Source organism: Crocodylus siamensis, chromosome 14 (genome assembly GCF_052110815.1).
Source record: "Crocodylus siamensis isolate JL-2025a chromosome 14, ASM5211081v1, whole genome shotgun sequence".
Lineage (NCBI taxonomy): Eukaryota > Metazoa > Chordata > Crocodylia > Crocodylidae > Crocodylus > Crocodylus siamensis.
In genome coordinates, this window is record NC_143408.1 from 14,057,862 (window position 1) to 14,080,857 (window position 22,996).

The 22,996-nt window shown below is 53.3% G+C and overlaps 1 protein-coding gene across 5 annotated transcripts in view; it reads right to left on the reverse strand.

The window, feature by feature from the left end:
- Window positions 1-22,996, reverse strand: part of ROBO3 (roundabout guidance receptor 3) — a 265,930-nt gene that overhangs the window by 61,630 nt on the left and 181,304 nt on the right. For 4 of the 5 annotated variants that reach the window (XM_090027268.1, XM_090027269.1, XM_090027270.1 and 1 more), the window contains exons 3-7: window positions 12,568-12,725; window positions 11,587-11,707; window positions 10,282-10,420; window positions 9,532-9,659; window positions 2,886-3,010 (exon numbers count right to left, since the gene is read on the reverse strand). In XM_090027268.1, coding sequence (XP_089883394.1) covers window positions 2,886-3,010; window positions 9,532-9,659; window positions 10,282-10,420; window positions 11,587-11,707; window positions 12,568-12,725 — 671 coding nt within the window. The remainder of the gene's footprint in view (window positions 1-2,885; window positions 3,011-9,531; window positions 9,660-10,281; window positions 10,421-11,586; window positions 11,708-12,567; window positions 12,726-22,996) is intronic. The other variant, XM_090027272.1, reaches the window with a different exon arrangement.

A 22,996-nucleotide genomic window follows, 5' to 3' on the forward strand; every position in this document is an offset into this window, starting at 1 on the left:
GAAGTTAGCTAACGTGGTCCCCATCTTCAAAAAAGGGAAGAGAGAGGGCCCAGGCCACTTCAGGCCCGTCAGTCTTACCTCAATCCTAGGGAAACTCTTTGAGAAGATCCTCAAGGAGCACATCTGTGATGGGCTGGCTTCAGGGATGATGCTCAAGGGCACGAAGCACGGTTTCATTAGGGGCAGGTCATGTCAGACCAACCTGATGGCCTTTTATGATCACAAAGGCAATGGATGCAGGTGTAACCGTGGACGTAGTCTTTCTAGACTTCAGCAAGGCTTTCGACAGCATCTCCCACCCCATCCTCATTAAAAAACTAGGCAACTGTGGCACTGAAGCCTACACAGTCAGATGGATTGCAGATTGGCTCAAGGGTCGTACTCAGAGGGTGGTGGTGGATGCGTCATATTCAACCTGGGGGGAAGTGAGCAGTGGAGTCCCCCAGGGCTCGGTCTCAATTTCTTCATCAGCGATTTGGATGACAGGGTGAATTGCAACCTGTTTAAATTCGCTGATGATACCACAATTTGGGGTGAGGTGAGCACACTAGTAGGGAGGGAAAGACTGCAACAAGACCTGGATAGGTTACAGGAGTGGGCTGACATAAACAGGATGCATTTCAATACTGACAAGTGCAGGGTGCTGCACATAGGCAGTAGAAACCAGCAGCACACTTATAGAATGGGAAACTCCCTTCTTGAGAGCATGGAGGCAGAAAGGGATCTTGGAGTCACTATTGACTCCAAGATGAACATGGGCCGACAGTGCGAGGTCACAGTTGGCAGGGCTAACCGGACCTTGTCGTGCATCCACAGGTGCATCTCAAGTAGAGCCAGGGAGGTGATCTTCCCCCTCTACATGACACTGGTTAGGCCACAGCTGGAGAACTGCATCCAGTTCTGTGCGCCCCACTTCAGGAGGGATGTGGACAACATGGAGAGGGTCCAGAGGAGGGCCACCCGCATGATCCGGGGACAACAGGGCAGGACCCTACAATGAAAGACTGTGGGACCTAAACCTATTCAGCCTTCACAAGAGAAGGCTGAGGGGGGACCTGGTGACTGTCTGTAAACTCACTAGGGGGGACCAGAAGGGTTTGGGGGAGACACTGTTTCCCCTAGCGGCCCCTGGCATGACAAGGAACAATGGACACAAATTATTGGGAGTAGGTTTAGATTAGACATCCGCAAGAACTACTTCACAGTCAGGGCTGCTAGGAGCTGGAACCAACTTCCAAGGGAAGTGGTGCTGGCTCCTGCCCTGGGGGTCTTTAAGAAGAGGCTTGATGCCTACCTGGCTGGACTCATTTGAGTCCAGTTTTTTCTCCCGTGCAGGCAGGGGGTCAGATTTGAAGATCTACAAGGTCCCTTCCAACCCTACTTCTATGATTTGCCTGTGTGAAGTGTTACTGCAATGCAGGAGTGACAGAATCACAAGCTGTGGGTAAGAACCAAAAAGGCCACCCAGCTGAGGTGCACAAAGGGGGCAAGAACCATTTGCAAAGGCTCTGCCAACTGCCAGAGTGGTCAGCCCAGTACCTGCCTGGGTGCCCCTGCTTTCACTGTAATCTGGGAAACCTCTTTGGGAGCTCCCTGAAAGGGGTAGGGCTGAGGGCATGATAGACTCCAGTCAGATCCTGGGGACACTGGTTTGTCACAATCCTGCCTTCAAGGGCTGGCACTCCTTCTCCTCCTGCAGCCTGTGACACCAGAGAGATGGAAGAGGCCACTTTTCACTCTCCCCAGTTCTGCATCAGGCCCTGGTGCCCTCAGCTTCACTCCAGGTCAAGGTGGCAGTTTGGCCTTCATTCCAGAGGTGCTAGAGAAGCCAAAAGCAGCAGCCTGTGAGTGTACTAGAAGGACAGAGGCAGCAGCTGGACAGCAGGTGCGGTCTTTGGGCAGCTGGTGCAGGTGGGGACAGGGCCATATAAGCATGAAAAAAGCCAGACGGTCCTTGCTCCCCAGAGCTCTGATTTCAGTCAGGCAGTCCCTGTACGTCTCCAGCCTGGGCTCTGATATTCCCTGGCAGGGATGCTGCTCTGCCCTCCTGGAACCTAAGGGGAGTTGAGCCAAGCTGGGCTGAGCTGATGAGTGGGAGGCCATAGTATGTGGAGGTGAGCTGAGCTGAGCTGGACCTGGGCCAGCACCTGGGAGCCTGTGTGGCTGAGAGGGAGGTCTGTGGCCCCTGAGGAAAGGTTCAGGTGGGGATGAGATGAGCAAGTCCAGCAGGAGTCCAGCTGGGAGCTCACGGAGCTCACAGTCTAGGTGAGGTGTTCCTGACAGAAGAGATGAGCTATAAGCACCACCAAGCTGGAACAGGTCTCTTGGCCCTGCAACATCCACCCTCAGCTCAGAAAGGTCACGATCTTCCATAGTATCTCACCCACCCCACCACAGGCGAAGTGGCTATTTCCTCCCCCTTACATGGGTGGGTACATGATTGAATGCTGCCTTTTTAGGCAGGGGGCAACTCAGGCTGCACCTTCCTGGAGAAGACCCATCACCTTCTCACTCCTAACCCACCTAGAATGGCACTGCTGTGCCTTACCCACATGGGAGCCTCAACCAGTTCTCACATCCCCGACTGGCAGTAATCCAGGAGTGAAGGAGTCTCACTGCTGGAGAAGTCTTAAGAAGCTGCAGGCCAGGCTCTGTGCTGGGCCCTGCTGATGACTACAGGCCTGCAGAGGCCAATGTACTTGCTTGAGCTTCTTACACAGCCAAATCCCGACATAAGGTCCAGAGCCCTGGACCAAGAGAACTGCAGTCCTGCTTCGGAAAGGCAGCACTGTAGGGCAAGGTGGTACCCTGGTATCAACCCCCACCCACATCAGAGCAGGGGAGACAGTTGGGGGCACAAAGGAGCACAGGGCATGCAGACCTACCTGGCTGCCCTCCTTCTGCCAGAACACTGCTGGTGGCGGGTTTCCCTTGGTTTCGCATTGAAACGTCACAGTGCGGCCCTGAGCTATAATCTGGTCCCGAGGGCGAGTCACTAGCTGGGGTGGAACTGAGAGCAAATGAGAAGAGGGAGAGAGACAAACAGACAAAGGTTGCAATCTTTAGAATGGGTTTGTCTGTAGCCCCCTGGGCTTGAATGGCCTGGCGCGCTACCTGGGAGATTGCTACTGCCTCAGCAGAACACAGTTCTGTAGCTCAGAATGCAAGTTTCTCTTTGAGTCTTCAGGAACCGAATGGAAATTTACTCAGGCCCTATCTGCAGTGAGGAGCTCACAGGCCTCTGGCTGTGGCAGGACCCTGTGAAAACCCTCATGCAGACATGCTGCCCTGGAGCACAGTGGTGCAAGCTAAACCAGTGGAGCACAGCTTCTACACTAGGGACAGCATGAGCATCCTTCATGCAGACTGGGTTTCTACCATTATACCAGCCAGGCCTGTTCTCTGGCACAGAACACTCAGGTGCCCCAGGTTTTCACCTAGTCCCAGATGTTCAGCCTGGCTGTTTGATGGACTGGTTGCATTGAGAGCAGTGGCAAAGCAAACATACAGCAGCACCTGCCTGACACTTCTCTGACAGGAAGGAAAGAAACCCTGTTCCCCTCCTGTCAAGAAGTCCAACATTGTCAGGCGCCTTCCTAGCATACAGTGGAAGTAGCTCTTCACTTCTGTTCCTCTCAGGGAAGACCTCAGGAAGCAGCTGTTTCTGCTTCAGTTCAAATCTGAATGCCTTCCGTCTGAAGACGGACCATGCAGGCAAGGTTGCCAAGCATGGCATCTTGTGGCACTTTTGATTTGGGCAGCCCTTCCACAGCTCCCAGTAGCCCCATTACAATTTCACCTAGGCTGCAGAGGTGCCAGCCGTAGCTGCTCCTGGCTACCAGGATGGCAGCGCTGCCTGTGTGTAGGCAAATGGGCCGGTTCTCGGGCTTCCCTCTCCTGGCTTCCTAGACATGAACCCAGTAAGGGAGGATGCAAACAGCTTTTCACAGAAAGAACTTCAGTGATAATGAAAGTGTGCCCATATCTTTTTTTCAATCCCTGTTGGTACTACTCGGTGCTCTACAAACATCACCATCCGCATCGGTCTGTGACAGTGGGACTCCCAGCACTACCCGTACAGGGCAGGTGGGGTTGTGAGAGCCCCTCCAGCAGCGAAGGCACAGAAGAGGCTCTCCCTACCCGCTCCTGCTTCATCCTGTAGAGCTCACTGATGAAGAACTGGAAGCAAGTGACACAGTTTTAAACAAAGTGGCAATTAGCAGCCCTATCTGCAGTCACACATCAAAACCTCTCATGGCCTGCATGGGATACAGAGGGGTGACTCTTCGGAGGCTTTATCCTAGATTCCTGACTGATGTTTGACATCAGGCAGCAGACAAAGCCTTGGCTGCGATGATCTAGTTGGGGATGGTCCTGCTATGAGCAGGGGGTTGAACTAGATGACCTCCTGAGGTCCCTTCCAAGCCTAATTTTCTATCCTTCTGAGTGTGACAGAAAGCACTTTTGTTTCTATGTGGAGTCTTAAAGGATCTGGATTGCCTCAGTGTTGGTTTACACTTCAAGGGAAGGTGTGATCACATCTCAGAAAAACAAATGCATAATGACTACACTAGTCAGCACAGGTAAACATCAGCAGTACAGAAATGATGGAATGGGTTGTACAAGCCCACATAGGCTCCTGGCTATGCATTTTGGTTGTGGACAGCCACAGCTCTGTGTCTTTCCTGTTATTGTCAACTTGCTTGATTAAAGCTATCCGAATGTACCTGTCCCATCCCTTACACTATCAACATGCCCCAAGATATCTGTACTTGGGCACCAAGAAAAGAGGAGAAATGCATGTTTAAACAGGCCATTGGAGAGTGAGGGTCTAATGCCAACAGAATAGTCTGTCAGGCCACATCCAGCCTGCAGGCTGCATTTTACCCATCCCTTGGGCATTTCTGGGGTAGAACTATCAGCCCAAATACATAGGAGATGCATTTCACCATACTGCTACAAATTCCAATAAAAAACCACTGATCTGATTATATGTCAAGCCCCAGACTAAGGCTGACCACAAGTCCACAGGAATCTGCAAAAGTCGCTCTGGAACACTAGGACAGTACATTCCTGGAGTAAAGCACAGATACAATTCCTGCTCTACTAAGCACCAACAAACACTGCTGCTAGCTATAACCAGCTGGACATGCAACCACTCACTTAACTTACAGCCAATCTGCACAACTCACTTAAACATAGATGTGCACTATGAACACACAATGCACTGCCCCTCCTCACAGCCACTCCTGAGTCCTCTGATAAGGAAAGGGATCAGGGGTCACTTTAGGTTCTGGGGGAGGGGCAGACTGATGGGCTGGGGAGGAAGTGGGGGGAAAAAGTAAAACTGTGGCTGGAGACTGCAATGATTAGGTAAAGATTTACCTGGGATTTCCTGGCTTTGAGCAGTGTCCAGAGCAGCCAGAACTCATTTGGAACATGGGAACAAAAAGGAGGGGGCAGGAGGGTTACATGGAGCCATGGGGAAGAAATAGTTTTTCTGCCTTGTGAAGCTTTTCAACATTTCCACAATGCTCCTGCTGCCCTGGGTGTGTCCTGCACCCTTCCAGTGATTTAGCAAAAACTAAAGTGCACTCCTCAAGGAGCAGCCAACAACCTGATGTAGGGGAACTATGATGGGACATGGGTGAGCGAGTTCAAGCCCTCGCTACATCTGATTCATGCTAAGGGTCAGCCTGTCTCCCACACAATCCAAGTATCTTCAATGCCCTATGCTTTCGCCTTCGATGAGGCTGCCCTCCTCCTGATCCGGGAGCTCCCAGGTGCCCCAGCATGACACATCCTGACAAGAGACTTGCTGGAACTGGTGTGGTTCTGAGAAGCTTGGACTGCAGCAAATTGCCCTTTACTAACAAAATGCAGTGACTAGTGCTCTAGCCTGGCATGTGGGCTCCCAGGGACGTTACCCTGATCCAGTACAGACTGCCTTTACGACCCTGGGTAGGTCACTTGCCTCTCTGCACCCAGTCCCGTCTGCATATTGGGGTGATACACATTGCCCTACCTCAGGGGTGGGCAAAATGTGGCCCAGGGGCCAGATGCGGCCTGCCAAGCCATTCTATCCGGCCTGCAGGGCCCCTAAAAAATTTAGAAAATTAATATTAATCTGCCCTGGACTGCCCGTCATGTGGTCCTCAATGGCTTGCCAAAACTCAGTAAGTGGCCCTCTGCCCAAAATAATTGCCCGCCCCTGCCTTACCTCATTGGGGTAAGGATCAATACATTAAAGGCTCGGAGACATTTAGGTACTGCCATACTGGGGGGCCAGATCACTTTCCTGCTAGAGTGGGCAGACATCTGCAGTTGGCCATGGAACTGCCCCCTCCGGCTAACACAGACATGAAGTGCCCAGTTGTGTCTCAAATCAGGGGCTCGTGGGAGCTGTGTGACTCCGGGCACATAGCCTCCTTACCTGTTTGCATCAAAAAAGTCTGGGCTGCAGTTCAGGAAGTTTTGTATTTCACACATTATTACAAGGGGATCAGCCTCATCAGTCATCTTCAGACTCGCAGATAAAGCAATCGTGGAAGACAACCAACCTTGACTGTAAGGGATTGCCAATTATTATTATTTACAAGGGGAGAAATTAGCAGGACATGGTTCAGAGCCTCAGATAGCCTATCATGATAGCCACTGCCAATGGGATCTGGAGGAAAGGAGGAATGGAGGAAGGCCAGCAAATCTCCTCAATCAGCCACCTTAACATAAATAACACCCTGCATTGTAACAACCCCACCTTCTCTTCCCTTTCAAGGCAAGACAAATGACACCACCTTTTACAAATGCTAATCAATAACCTTATCTCCTTCTGCCTTCCCTCCCTCACTACCTACACAGCAGCTAGGAGACAATGCTCAGCTTCTCAGAGCTGAAAAGTATTTATTGGACACCCAGCACTAAAAGGCAAAGCTTCAGGTGCACCAATGTTATTCTAATCACTGCAGACCTTGCGCTAATGGAGTTACAGATTGCCAGATTGCACATGGATGCCTGGCCAAAGGAAGTTCCTACAAGCAGGAAGCCTGCCTCAGCAGAATCTCCCCTCAAGGGTAGGGAAAGCCTGCTGCAGATCTGCCTATGGGAGAGATCTGCCTATGTGGGTGTCAGAGACCAGGGAAAACTCAGAACAAGCCTGGGCTCAGCAGGGCAGGCACTCAGCCCAGGGTCTGTGCTACAATACCAACCAGTATCTGCCCCACAGTCAGGAAGCTCATGGGGTAAGAAATACCTAGCTCCATTCACACGCAGGGAGTTGAGTTCCTAGACGCCTTCTCACAGTGCAGAGCTGTGGTGTGCTTGCTAGTAGTAGGCTAGGCTTTGGAGTGCAGATCTACAGCCAGAGGCTTCTCTGTGCCCTGCACAACCCAATTCTGCCTCCTCTGTGTAGCTCAGCGGCTAGAAGCAAGGTGCAGGATCTGGTTAAAAAGCAGTCCTGGTAAAGTCACTCCCAGCTCAGCACAAAAGGGAGATCAGCTGGCTTTGCACAGCTCTGAAGATGTGGCTCACCATAACACATGCTGGGATTCAAATAGAGTGACCTGTCACCTCACTGAGCAACAGCTGTGTCAGTGCTACCACCTGCTCCATAATCCACTACAAATGGGTCTGGAAGGAGGGTGGGGGCAGCATTTAATTCTTGGAGAGTCTCTCCACCAATCACTCACTCACTGGCTTTACAGCAGCCAGGCACAGACAGGGATGCAGAAAGCACCCCTCCCCTACTGCACTCCTGCTCTGTTTCAAAGGGAGAGATGACAAAGGCCACAGATGACCTTGGGTGCAGCAGGAAGTGGCACCCTGTCCTGCACATGAAGGCTGCCAGTGGGGAAAGGATGGGAAAGTAGAAAACCCAAAGCATCAGTAGCTATTCACTAGACCCAGGGCACAAAGGCAGCTCAGCCTGTCAGTCACATTGCTTGATTAGGTTCGAGTCCTTGATTGAACTATGACTAGGGCAGGGGTGGAGAATTATTTTGGGTGAAAGGACACTTACTGAGTTTTGGCAAGCCATCAAGGGCCGCATGACAGGCAGCAGGGGCAGATAAATACTAATTTTCCAACTTTTTTAGGGGCCCCACGGGCTGAATAGACTAGTCTGGCAGGCCACATCCAGCCTGCAGGCTGCATTTTACCCACCCCTGGACTAGGGGGAGCTCTTGAGAGGCATTTTATTAATGGCACAAACCCTTAGTGTAATGATGCATCTTTGGAAGCACAAAGAGTACTCCCTCTGCCCCTCTGGGATGCATTAGCCAGACCCTGCTCTAAAGGGGAGTTGTTGTTTTTTTTACTTAATTTATACAGGCTATTCACAAACACACCCGCCTGCTGCTTGCTTGGGGCCCAGCTGGGAAGGGACACTGGCTTCATCCATACTCCTGACACAATCAAGGAAAGTGGGGCTGTGGACTCCCACATGGCACCCTATTTTTTTTTGCAGCCAGAGAGAAAGCACAAGGGGTAGAGGCAGTCCAACACATGCAGCAGTGTTTGGGGCTAGTATTAATTAAGTCCCAAGGTCAATACTAGAACCCACAGGTTTCGCAACAAAGAGAGAGAGAGAGAGATGTGTCCATTGTGGGAGAGACATGGTCAGAGTTGCTGGGCAATGCCCTGCGGCCTTCAGTCCAATTGAATTCTAGCAGGCTTGTCAGTTCTGAAGGAGTTAGGCCTTTAAAAGCCCCCTTAGGCATCAGCTTTTTTGTAGAGAGCCATGCCTGGGTGCTTCCTCCAGGACATTTTCTCCAGTGGGGGTATTACATACAAACCAAGGATGTAATGCTGCACTGTACAAAGGGCCTGGTGTTTCATGGAATCACGGCAACTTCTGCTCAAGAGATCATCTCCCACCATGGCTTCGTGAAACAGTAGGCTGTCACATGCAAAAGCAGGCAGCAAGGGCACCTGCAGCCATCCAGCATGCACCCAGGGTATGAGATGGAATGAATACTTACGGAATGGGTCAACTGGAACAGAGAGAACATAAAAAAAGGAATGAGATGAGCTGAACCAAATCAAGATGGTATGTGTATTTCAAATGGCAATAGGAATGAAGGTCTGAGATCAAACAACAAAGGAGACAGAGGGCAAATCTGTGATCATGTGTTCAACTCCACAGAGTGCAGAGAGGGGCAAAACACATATGACGCACTTGAGCCAGTGGCCTGGCCTGGATGAGAAGCTTAAGGAAGCATCTATCTACCCCTCTCAGCCATGTACAGTGGCTTTACTCAGGAATCCCACAGGCTCATCTCTTTGCAAGAAGACAGACAAGATGCATACATTCAGCTGTTCTGAGAGGCATCCTGGCAGTGCTTAATGTTTGCTGAGGGAGGGAGCCCGGCCTATCACCCTCACTCCTGCCAACTTCCAGTGCTGGAAGCAAGTTCATATCCAACACCTGGCAGCCCTGAGAAGTGTGGAATGAGCTCGGCTGCCCCACAGGATGCTCCCAGATCTCACAGCTTCAGAGCTGATACCATTCAGCTCATGACCTGAAGCAGCTCTTACCATGAATGGTCAGGGAGCCGGAGGCCTCTGATCTGCCCACGCTGTTCTCTGCCACACAGGTGTAGGTTCCCTCATCCTCAGCACTGACCTGGCTGATCCGCAAGGTGTTGTCATTCTGGATCTCTGACCTTGAAGTAACAGACAAGGGTACTGTCAGCACCAGTATTGCCCCCAAGGGATGATACCACAGCCCCAGGACCAATGTTGGAGCCCCTGTAAAGGACACTGTGCTGCTGTGAGACCCTCTGGCATCTTTAAACCAACAACAGTACATACCAGGAAGGGTAATAAACAGGGGATACATCACTTTAGATACACCTGGTCCAACACTCTTCTTTTAAAGCATCCACACCTGCCACTATCAGCCACAGAACACTGGAACAGCTGCAAACTGATGTGGATGCTTTAGTGTAAATTGATTGGGAACTTGTTTAACTTACCTGGAATAAGCTGCTCTTAGCCAGAATCAGGGCTCACATGATTCTGACTAACTCCAGCTAGCATGACAGGGCAGGTGAAGCTGACATGTTCTCCACCTGAAGCTGACACATCCCCTACAACTGCACCAACACAATGCAAGTGGGGCATCTCCCCTCTGCTTACCCCAGTGCAGCTGTGTGTCGAGTAGGAACCAGGGCCCTAGCCAACAGCCAGCACCACCACTGCTGCAGGACAGAACCTTAGTTCTGAGCCAGACAGAAAACCACTGTAAACTAATCCCAGCCAAGGGCTTTGCTCCTCAGCTCTTACCTGCCTCGCGGTAGCTCCCCTTCCTCTTTGCGCCAGCGGGACGTTGGCATGGGGTCACCCTGCACCTCGCAGTGGAAATCTACAGTGGCCTCAGCAAGCACCACCTGGTTCATGGGCCTCCTGATGAACGTGGGGCGCTCTGCCAAAACAGGTCAGAAAGATCTTGAAGATCAGAAACATTCATTCTGAGCAGCCTGCAGAGCTCTCTTGCAGAACTTCCCCATAGCAGCCTCCCGGGTCCCACACAAGCCTCCAGGTATGACTCAGGGGATGCACGCTGTACACATGAGAGCTCCTACCTCCATCAGAACAGAGCCCACTTCTGCTAGTCAGCCAAGCTCACCCACCCCTCAAGGACCTCTGGCCTCCAGCTACAGAAGGAAGGGGGAGGACATCCACATCTATCAAACTCTGTGCTTCCAATCCTACCTGCCAGATGCCACCATCTCTCCCCTTCCTGAGTGCAGCTGCTCAGGAGCCTCTGGATGGAAAATGCCAGTTCATCCAAGGCTACACTTGTCTTGGACAAAAAGCAGTTTTGAGAGACTTCCCTCAGAACAGATTCTGGGGAGAAGAGAGAGCTCCGCTAAGGAAACCCCAGCCCTCAGAGTTACGGCACTCATCTGGATGCAGGGATGTTCCCTAACCCCTGCTACTTGGGCTGCAACTAGATAGGCAGCTGAGCACGGGCCCACGGCAGAGTAATAAGGAGCCAGTGACAGCTACAGATAGGAATTAAAGCACAATGGGGGCCTGCTGGCATGCTAGCTGCATGAGCAGAGACAGAAATGCCTCCTGGCAGGTGAGAGGGCAATGACTGCAGCACCTAAGAGCAGGCTGAGTACTAGGCTAATTAGAAACTTGTGGGCAAGATGGAGGCCTTGTGACTAGAAAGAGTGGAGCTCCAGCCAGTGCGGCCCTGACCTCTGCTCAGGGCAGAACTCCTGCTGGTGGTGTGGAGGCCATGGATGGGGTACCTGGGAGGCACTCTGAAGTAGAAGAAGCTAAGGCCTCTGGCTATGGCCAAAGAGAGAGCACTGAAAGGATCCAGGACCCAGTGGTCTGCATGGGGCTAAAGCCAAGCAGTTGGAGTCTGGAAATAGCAGCCCTGTGGAGTTTGGGACTCAGGGGGCTGAACCCAATACAGGGCCAGGGGCCCAGTTCAAGGGAGAGAGAGCTAGAGAGTGGTCCAGCCAGGGTCAGGGACCCAGCAGGCCACAACACTGGGGCAGAGGCTGGAGCCACTGACCCCATGTGTCCCTCCCCACCACTGCTAACCCCACACTGACCCTGGTTAATACGCACCAAACACCACCAGCTCAGCCGGTTCGCTGTCCCGTTCCCCCACCATGTTGGTGGCTACACAGATGTACATGCCAGCATCGCTTTTCCTGGTATTGGACATCATCAACTTACCACCTCGGATCTACAGATACACAGAAGAGAGACCTTAGATTAAGCATCCCTGCCACACTGATGTCACACACCGCCCCAACTAGCTGTCTGGGCAGAGGGTCCCTGGCATTCACTGCCACCCAGATTCAAGACAGATGCTCCTTCTTACCCTCCACATACTATCCTTCCATGTCACCCAACAATTCTTTTCCAGTGGCTGCCCTCTGGAATGGAGGGCACTGAGGGGCTGCATGTAAGTTAGATGTGCTAGGGGTCCAGCTGTTGAGCTGATCTTTGGCACCCATTGACCTGGCCAGGGCAGGGACACCCCAACAGAGTCTGTCCCCATCTCATACAAACATAGGCTGAGCCTGAAAATCTACATACCTGGATGCAGATACTTGGCTTTGCCCCTCCTGAGACCAGCTGGTTAATCTTGGCCCTACTGCCTCCCCCACCAGACTTTGCACTGGCTGGGTTAGCAGGCCTCTTTCTGTCTGGGTTTCTCTAGCAGGCAACTACCACCAAGCTGGGGTAAACCACAGGTGGCATAGCACCAAGCAGTGCCAGAGTCTTGCAATCACTGTGGAGCTTGTCAAGCAGAGTGTAAATATCTCCTTTCCCAGTTCTGAGCTGGCAGTGATGCTGGTGGGGTCAGCCCTCAGCCCCTTGTTGGCTGAGGCACTCTGAGCCTTCAATATGTGCAGAGCAGAGCTCTACATAGTGAATATGCTACTGCTCTGGCGCCTTGTCCTTTGGAGTCAGCCCAGCCCTTGGGACTCCCCTTGCTCAGACCCTGCTCAGTTTCAGGCTGTCCCCAGCCAGGAGTGTTGAAAACCTAGAGACACAACCCCCACAGTTTCTGCAGCTACCCAGTAGGCAAGGACTCACTGTGATGCGCTCATCTTTATCACTGATCCGGATGCTATTCTTTTTCCAGGAGATGGTGGGCTCGGGGTGCCCACGGGGGGGGATGCACTCCATCACAGCAGGCTCACCAGCTGCCACCACCACGTCACTGGGAGCCTGACGGAAGTCATCGCGCAGGACTGCAAGGAGAAGATGGGAGCACGAGCTGAGGGACTGACCATGGGCAGACTGGGCCATGGCTGATCAAGGGCCAGGGTTCCCTCCAAAAACAGCTATGCTGGTTTTACTCCAACTCCCTCACCTTCTCTCTGAACTTCCCCTGCTATCCTGGTGCCACCCACTGCCCAGTGAGCTGGATATGTGAGCAAAGTGTACAGCTTGGGGCAGACTACAGTGAAGGCGAGGACACTTCCTCCTTGGTGGTGCTGGGAGACGCACCAAGCAGGGTTTTGGCATCTAATCCCATTGCCAAAGGAAACACCACCTGGCAGAAATTCCCCAGTGTGCCCAAATCTAATGTCTGGGGCTGAGCTGGGAGGCATCTGGGGCCAGTGTGGTCAGCCTGTACAGAGATCATAGCCAGCCAGGAAAGTGGGTATGGTAGCCAAACTCCCAGATGCTTTACCCAGGACAGATCCTTTCAGACCCAGCAGAGCTGTTAGTAGTTAAAAGGTGAAACTTCACAAGCAGTGCCCCAGAGTACAAGGAGAGCTCCCGGCAAGGCAGGTGTGGTTCAAGGCCCATCTGACTCACTGCTCTGAGCATTGGCCCTTAGGATGCCACAGCTGTCTGCACGGGGTTGCCAGCTCCTTTCAGCCAAACCCTGGCTGCACACATACATGATAGGGCACCATGACTAACTGTCTATCATCTCTCCTGCTTGGCCTCAGCACCAATTTATCAGAAGTCAGTAGCTCCTCTCCCCCTTCTTCTGGCATTGCAGTAATATGCCCAGTACAGCAGCTACACACACAGCCCCCTCCCTCTCCCCCTTCAACCCCTGCCTATAGGCACCTCTGCTGTTGGATTTGGACGGCAAATATGCAACCAAAGGGCCTGACTGCATCCAGCAGTCCCCATGGACAGCCAGCAGCATCTCACCCCACCAAAAGAAGATGTGGAAGCAGAAGACAGGAGGGTGATAGTTGCTGGGGGAGGGTTCCAGACAGAGAGCACTACAAGAGACTCTCTGACCCCAGCTTCTGAAAATTAAGGAGAAAGGCCAAAACTGCAGCTGGGGGAGCCACTGCATGGGGGGAGGGAGATGGGTGCACAGAAGTGACAGAGCTCATGGTGAGGAGCCCAGAAGTCAGTGAACAAGGAAGCAGCAACATCCCTGAGTCTGCCCTTCTCTGCCTCATGGGTGGACAGGATGAATTGTGGAATGGTGATGACTTCAGCACACCCATGTGTCAGCCCTGAGAAGCGCCGTTCCAGGGCAGCCTTTCACTTTTCCTACAGCTCTAAGAAATCCCAGCTCCCCCTGGGCTGAGGCACCAGCCAGAGGCTTGGTGATGGTCTTCCCAGCTGCAGGACCTGGAGCATCTTCCTTGAGGGTTGACCCACCCATGTGCCTGCCTGCACAGTCATCAGTCTCATGATGCTGCCTGGCCTGCCTGAGCACACTCCCATGCAGGCCCTCTGAATCATTAATGGCTTCGGTGGGCTCTCACTGACTTGCCCACTTGCTGAGCAGCACTAATTATCCTCTTCCAAGCTGTGTTCTAGTCACCCACCACTCACCAAACACCTCAGCATTTTATAAACATTATAGGGCAATGTCAGTGTTTTATTGCACACCAGACTGTCAGTGGCTATACATGGCAGAGGGGAAGGAATCTTTGCTTGACACCTAAGCAGTAGAGCTGTGCAAAACAGCACCGTTTTGTTTCAACTTCCATTTTGCAGTTTCAAAGGGAGAGTGTTTCATTTCGACGTTTCAAAGCACTGTTCCATTTTGTTTTGTCAAAACTATTTCGGTGTTTGGACACGTTTGGACGTTTTGCCCATAGGCCGTAATGGACAAACATGAAAATGCCTATAACGTTGTCATCTCTTGCCTGATTCAGATGAAAATTGTAGGTAGGGTAGCCTTTTTCTGAGGGCAGGAAGCCTGGCACGTTTCAAGGAGATAGGTGCAGGGGTTTCTGAGAAGCTGCACCTCAAATGGTTCAAAGCAAAACTTGTATTACTTGCTGGCAGCAGCAGCCTGCTGTCATACCATACCCAGATCCAGGGTCCCATGCCCCCCAGGAGGGCTGTAGGGCTGTACCAGACTCCTCCCAGGAGGCGCAGACTCCTGGATCTGCATGCAGGATGACAGCAGGCTGCCGCTTGTGGCTGGGACCAGCGCTGGGCGCAGCCCATGCCAAGCACCGGGAAGCCTGGTGCTGCCACTGGCCCCAGCTAGCCGTGGCAGCATGCTGTCATCCTGCACACAGGTCCAGGGGCCCATGACCCCTGGGAGGAATCTGACACAGCTCTGCAGCCCTCCCCGGGGGTGCGGGTCCGCAGATCTGTGCACAGGATGACAGCATGCTGCCACTGCTGGCTGGGGCCAGCAGCAGCACCAGGCTTCCCGGTGCTTGGCCCAGGCTGCACCCAGCGCTGGTCCCAACTGGCAGCGGCAGTCTGCTGTCATCCTGCATCATCCGGGGGACCATGCCCCGCAGAGAGCTGGGGAAAGCGATCAGAGAGCTGGGGGAAAGATTGGGGAGCTGGGGAATCCACCTGAACGTTCCCTCAGCTCCTGATTTGATTCTCCACCCCCTGTTCGATTCCCCAGCTCTCTGATGGCTTCCCCCAGCTCTTCCCAGGGCACTTGGGCCCCCAGATCAGCGCGCTGGGTTTCAGTGGCAGCCTGTTGAAACCCCGTGCGCAGATTGCAGGCCCGTACCCCCCGGAAAGAGCTGGGGAAATATTCAGAGAGCTGGGGGAAGCGATCAGAGAGCTGGTGAATCGAATAGGGAGCTAGATGACTTGTCGATATCAGAGCAGCCCTTTCCCCTCTTCCCCCTCCTTCTCCTTAGTCTCTGTTTGGCTGCAGCAAGCCCAGCTTCAAAATGCAAAACGTTTCGAAACTTTCAAAATGTTTTGAGTCCCCTCATTTCATGTCAAAGCTGTTTTGAAGCCTTTTTTTTTGTTTCAATTTTGTTGTTTTGAGTTCAAAACACATTGAAACAGCTTTGCAATGAAACACCTGTTGAAATTTTGCACGGCCCTACTAAGCAGCCCTCACAGTGAGAATGACAATTTATTTAGCCAAGTTTAAGTTTATGGGTGTCTTTACCTGTGCTCTGGGTGTGGAAGCGGGGGACGCAATTTAATTACAGCAGCTCTGAGAACCACTCTAATTAAAGCACCCGCAGCATCTCATGTATTTAGCATCCTGCACTTCAAAATGGCGGCAGGGGCACTTGAAAGCTTTTTTGACGAGCTTTAGTTAAAACGCCCCTACCACCATTTTGAAGTACAGGGACACAGAAACACACTACTCGAGACACTGCAGCACACTAATTAACATGCTCCAGCAGATTCGCTTAATCAAGTCTGCTCTGACGCACTGTAATTACAGCATGTTGGAGCAGCATCCGCACACGTCTGTAAGCACTGTATGAGCCCAGGCAAAGGCAGAGGCAGAGGCACTGTAGGACCTCCCTGCTAGTCAGAGGTGCTAAGTGCTGGAAAGCAAATAGGGTGTATGATGCACTGAGAGAACATGCTGCCAACCACAGAGGTAAGATTAACATTGAGTCACATGGCTAAGGCAAGCAGAGCCCCTTCCTCAGTGCCATCTGTGGGACGTGGGCATGAGACAGGGATGCTCCCTGGAGCCCCCGGTACAAAGAGTAGGAAGCAGGCCAAGCTTCTCCAGACTCAGCCCTTACCAGACATTAACAGTTTGTCAATAAACCATTTATCTTTGCCAGAGCAATACACCATAAATATTTGTATCTAAGGGCAATACGCTGAAATAATCATCCCAATAATGAGCAAGAAAACATGGGTGTGCTGCTTATTAAATATTTCTGTACCCATAGACAAGTGTGATCAAACTCACTGCTGCTGAGAGTTGCACACTCAGCAATGATGCATGACAAAAAGTTGTGCTCTCTAAAAGATGAAGCAGGAAACCACATGCACATGCATTTCCCCCCTCTTGTTCCAGAGGCGGTTCTGCCAGGGCTAATCCTGAGATAGGTTTTCCTCCCACCCTTTGCAAACCTGGGGAACCCTAGCTGTAGGTTTCCTTTGCCACATCACCTCCAGCCTGGGTGCTACAGATCCAGGGAGCCAATCCCAGCCAATTTTTCACTCCTGCATCTCCACAGAGCTCCAGCTCCCCCAGCTCCACAGGGGCCCAGGACAGGAGATCCCCTGGGTCGCTGATCCCTGTCCTATGCTGCGGCAGGCCACTGTGCCATACCACCCCTGTGACAGGGCACAAGGGAGAAAGTGTGAAGTCCCCACCTCAAACATGTGAAGCCCTTCTGGAGTTAGCCCCTTGCTAAAGAGGAAGTGTTAATGGTTTACCTAGTGCCCTGAATAATTGGCTCAGTAATGAGATCTCTGCTGGAGCTTTTCTATATATAGCAGAAGGACACGGAATGCTGTTCTCCATTTTCCCAATATAATTAATAAGTATAGAAAGAAGCAATTAGCTGGCAGTAACCCTGATAATCTAGATCAATGGCTGATATATCCTTAATGAAGTGTTAAATTGGGTCTGTCTCCCTACAACACAAGTCCCCTGAAGCTGTTGTAGTGATGGATTTCCAGCTGCCTGGTGGCTGGGATGAGATACTCAAGAGCGCAGGGAGACTCGCCTAGTGCCAGTGCTGAGAAGGGTGCTTCAGCCCGGTAAGCCCAAACTTCTTCTTTGGGCTATTGTAGTTACCTTGATCCAGAAAACAGCTCCGCCAGCCTCACCATGTTGTGTGGTAGCAAGGTCCTCATCTGGCACAAAACACCCTCCATCCTCACTGCCTGGGCAAGAGGTTGCCTTCTAACTAAGGACTCTGTTGGATGTGGGGCTCAGGCTCAATGTCCTCCTGAGTTAATGATCCCTAACTGCTGGTCCCACTTACTTCCCACCAAGCCACCAGGACAAACTCTTACAGATACCCTCTCCCCCCACCCAGCCAGCCTCCCAGCCAGCTGCCATGCTAGATCTGAACACAGCTGCCTCATCCCATTCTCTTGAGGGGTAATGCCATCATCAGTGCCTGCCTTTCCTCCAAAGAAGGTAGTACTAGCTGGGTACTGCAGGCCAGCTGCCAGCTGCACAAGCTTGCTGAACACCACCCCCAACAGATGCCTGAAAGGGAAAATGGTCACCCTCCGCACAGTACAGCTAGGAGTGTAGGACAGTATCCAGGCTGTGGGCAAAGAACCTGCAGCTTCACTCAGCTCAGATGCCCTCTATGGGTTTCATTTATCCTCCAGCCCCCAGGGTAGAGACCACTGTACAAAGCATAGAGTATTGTGGGGCTCCCTGTATCCCAGACCTATATATCTGCAGCACTGATTCAGGGTGCAGGTGGGGAAAGACTTCATGAGAAAGTGTTTTTTTACAGGCAGATCTTAACCCAGGCAAGTCCGGCAGAGTTCAGTCAGGGAACTGTCTCAGACAGCTCGGGCCAGGGCCTGACCATCACAACCAGGGCCTATTGGTCAGCGTGATCCTTGCAAAACACTGTTGCCCTGTGGAAAATATGTGAGGCAGGATCTATGGCCAGGGAAGATGGGTCCTACGGACCTTTGCCACCTGTGAAATAGGCTAGGGGTGCACCAACAGAGATTTTTGAGGCCAATATTGATATCCAATTTTTAAGGAGGCATATCAGTCAATACTGATTTGATTTCTGATACAGCGTAGAGAGCTGCCTCCTGCTGGTCAGTCTTTTGTGGTGGAAGGGGAGGTGGGAGGGAAGGGGCTTGAGGGGGCAGATCAACCCCCCCCCCACAGTGAGAGAAGGGGCAGGGGAAGGAGCTACCTAGCCAGGACAGGGCAGGGAACGGGACGGAGCCACAGCTCGGCGGGAGGATGGCTCCTGCTGCTGCACACACCTTGGGAGGGTATGGGGGGGCATGTGCCCCCCAGATCTGGCAGGGTGGGGTGGGCTGCAGCTGTGTGCTGGGGCTGCACTGGGCTCTTCTCGGCAGGGGCTGGGCTCAAGGTGGGGGCTACAGAGGGGGCTGCAGCCAGCCCAAATTTCACTGTAGCTCCCTCCCAGTGCTACCACCGTCATACACCCAGCACAACCCCAGCCTCCCCCCACGTGCCAGGAAGTGCCAGGGCTGGCTGCACCAGTTGCACGGCGATGCTGGGAGAGAGCTATGGCAAAATTTGGGATGGCTACAGCCTCCTCTGTAGCCCCCGGCAAGAAGAGCCCAGCACAGCCATGGCTCCAGCCCGTCCACCCTGCCCTGCCCCACCTTACACAGAACTGGGGGCACACGCCCCTCCGTGCCCTCCTGGGGTTCAAGCAGCAGTGGGAGCTGCCCCCCCACCCCAACCCTTCTCCCACAACAGACTTATCAGCTAGAGACAGCTATCCAAGCTGCCAGGCTCTGCTCCTCACAGCCCCCCATGAAAGTCTGTGGGGGAAGGGAAAGGGCCATGAGGGGGGAGAGAGCAAAACTGGGGCTAGCACTGGCAAGGGGCCGAAGTCCGCTGCACCCATGCAGCTGCCCATTTCCCCATGCCAGGGGTCATTGCCTGGTGCCAGCATGCGCTACCCCCCCAGCCCTGCATTGACCCTGGCTGTCTCCCCGCACCAGTCCCAGTCTGGCCCCAGCCCTGCACTGCCCAGCGGGGCCCAGAACTGGACCAGCTCCAGCCTCAGCTGTGCCACTAGGCTGGAGGAGACAGAGCCCCCAAGGACCCCTGCCCTGTTTAAGTCAACCCTGGAAAAAGCCTGGCAGCTCCTGCAGAGTCATGGCACCAGGGAGCCAAGGCAGGGCCTGAATGGGGCAAGGGTGGGCTGCAGCTATGAGGCGAGCTGGGCTCTGCTTGCTCCACACCTCTGTGTCTCGCTGCAGCCTTTGAAAGTGGCACACCACCATGTGTGTCCTGCTGCCAGGCAGGCCAGGCAGGGAGGTGCATGGCATTGTGCTGCTGTGGCCAGTGGCAGCTAGCTAGGAGCAAGTTAGATTGCAAGTGCAATAAATAGCTTTGCAGAGAATGCATGGAAGAGAAGGGGAGTAAAAAAGATGTCTGGCATCTGTGTTGGTTCATCTCTGTGCAGCACTGGATAAGGCACTTAGGCTGATGGAAAGCCACATCCCTCTGCTCAGCAGCTTGGAGCATGAGTCACACAGGTGACAGCACTGCTCTGCTCCCATATGACACCTGTGGCCAATCAGCCCCAGGGTTGAAGACCCTATGCGTCAGTGCCATGATCAGAGTCTTTCTAGGTTCTCTGAGCTGTGAAAACAATTAGCCATCACTGTCTGATATGACTGCTGCTTGGGACCCCAGCCTCCATGGGTGAGATCCAGCAGGAAGCAGCCGGTTGCAAAACGCAGCTGTTAGTGTCCAGCTCCCAGGCTCCCTCACACACAGCAAACCCCTTCATCTCTACCACTCAGCAGCGCAAATTAGGTTTATACTTTAAGCCAGGGTTTTTCAGCAGGGGGTACACATACCCCTGGGGGTACCTGGGATGGCTTCAGGGGGTATTTGGCAGTGGATGCTGCCGCCACTGGGCTGCTGGCATTTTTGCTGCCGCCGGCAGGCTCCCCAATCAGCCATGGGGGACCTCCCTCCCCGCCCGCTCAGCCACTGGGGGACCCTCCCTTTGCTTCTTGACTAGACGCTGGGGGTACACTGACCCAAAAAGGCCCTGCATTAACCCTTCCAGCCCTTTCTATAAATGAGCACCTGGTAGCCAGTGGTCTGAAGGGGGTAATATCCAGGAAATTACAGCTGTACCCAGCACAACCAACACTCCAGTGTTCAGGTGAAAGCAATGCCAAGAGGCAGAGTGCATGATCCCCAAAGTATGAACTGCAGCCACAAGGATCTCCTTACATCAAGAGCAACCCTGGAGAGCTTCAGACTGGCCATTCTAAGCTATATTTTAGTGTAATCACCCCACAACCACCCCCTCCCCACTGGCCTTGCTTACTTGTGGCTGCCCACGTCTGGCCCAGAGAGCAGACAGGGAAGGGTTAACCTGCCTGTCCAGCTGTGCAGCTGCTGCTGACTGGGCCAGAAGAGCAGCAACCCAGGCAACCAGATTAACCCTTCCCTGTCTGCTTCCCTGGGACAGAGTGCTGGTAACCACAAGCAAGTAATGCCCTGGGAGCAGAGGGAGAGGCAGGAGGCAGGGCCCCAGAGGGAAACCCTGTGAGTGAGGAGGGGGGGAGGGCAGGGGCCTGGATGGGGGTGTGGGGAGGAGTGATTCTTACTTTTCAATCCTGTAGGCTCTTGCTGGTTTGAAATGTGACTGCTCTGTACTCCAGCTAGTGATAACACCCATCAATATTTGTGTGTATACAACTCAGTGTAAATTGTAATAGTTGTAATAAGGTGCAAGTCCCCACTAAGGTGTAAAGTCCCCACTCCAGGACTCTGTTAGCACAGTGGCAGGACAAGATGAGCTCTGCAGACAGCCCCCCAGATCTGTGCAAGCTTCATTTCACATGTCATCCAACACTTGCCCTGTGTCTAGACCCTTGGTGGGTGCAGGGGATGGGACAGTGCTGGCACCTGCAGAATCTTCTTGAATTTCCTAGGGAACTAGACTTATCTGGGAGGTCTCCAGGCCCCAGCAGTCAGGGAGCAGGAGAGAAGGGATGGGCAGGCCAGGGAGCTGGCTGCCCTTTGTTCAGGATTCAGTTCTCCCTGAGGAGCAGAACTGAGTGCCACTCAAGCCCCTTCTCTCCCTAATTATAAGTGATGGGAATTCCCTAATTGGGTTCATTATGCAAAGTACTAATCAAATAGTCTAACAAAGCCTGGCTGTGATTAGCATGAGCTGCTAATTGGCTGTGCAAATCGAGAGGAAGCAGCAGTTTTCTTGGGACCCTGCAGACAGCTAAGCTGCTCTGGCAGGGGAGGTCCAGCTGTGTCACCAGAGTAGGGCACCTGTTGTTGCTTTGGCTGTCCCTGCCACCCTAGGAAACACAGTTAACAGGACACAGCAACATCCCTAGCACAGACCTGAGGAAAGCTGGGCTAGGCAGGAAATATCTGGGGCTCTGATAGGCCAAAGTGACTAAACCCTAGACATATGGCCAAGTCATGGCCTGTTCTTGAAGGAGGTCACTGGGTTTGCAAAAGCACATATCCCCTGTCCTCTGGAAGATACCATTAGCACAATGCCACCAGTGCTTGGACAAGGCAGCTTTTCCCCACAGACCTCAGAGTGGCCTGAAGAATGCCAGCAAGAATGAACCCAATCACAGTTTAGGGCAGGGGTCGGCAACCCCCAGTATGCGTGTCAGACCATGACACACAAGGCCAGTTTGCTTGGCACGCTACAGCTGCACTGGACTATGGGCAGCTGCCACTGGCCATGGAGCCCAGGCTGCTCACAGCAGGCAATGGGGAAGCTGCAAACAGCTTGGGCTCTGGGGCAGGCAGTAGCGCCCAGAGCCTGGGCCAGATGTGACAGGCAGCCAGGAGGCTGCAACTGGTACACTGGGGTCCAGCACATGTAGCTCAGGACAGATATGGGGAAAGAGGTCAGGAGCAGTGCAGATGGCCCTCCCCACTCCTCTCCCTTCACCCTCCCCTGTGCAGAAGGTGCCAGCTGCAGCTGCAGCAGCTCTGGCTCCTAGGACTGCAGCAGTGCCTGACGCACATAGTGGAGTCAGTGCCTGCAGCACCAGGAAGAGACTCAGCCCCTAACACCCTTCCCACCCCCACCCCAGGTGCTGCTCTACCCTGGGCTCTGGGAACCTTCCCCCCCCATCCTATAGCAAGAGTTCACGCATGGCAATGCCGGAGAGGTAGGACAGGCAACAGGAGACCTGCTGCATCTCTGTGCTGTGCTCCCTGCTGCCATTGCCTATCAGCCCTCAGATAGCCCCCTGCTCCCATCCCCACACCCGCCTTGCTATGCTGTCACCTCCGTGTGTATGTAAGTACATGTGTGCAGGGGGAGCAGGCGGGAAGCAGATCTCAGGCTCAGGTCCTGGTATAGCCCCCACCCCTGGGGGCGAGGAGTGTGGTGTGCACCCCACTCCCAGCTGCCCCCCAGTTAGACACACACACGCATACACAGTGCACACACATGCAGAGCCCCGTGGGGCTAAGGGGCATGGATTCTGCGCTGAGGGGTGAGGTGCAGCAGGAGCCTTCCCCTGCCCTGCTTGGTTCCCCTGTCCTTCCCACCCCAGCCCCTGAGTGGGGGAGCAGCTGCTTCCTGCCCCTCCCCCCCACTCCTTCCTCCCTTCCTGGCTCCCTTGAAATTCTCCCCCCCAGCACAAAGGAATGGCG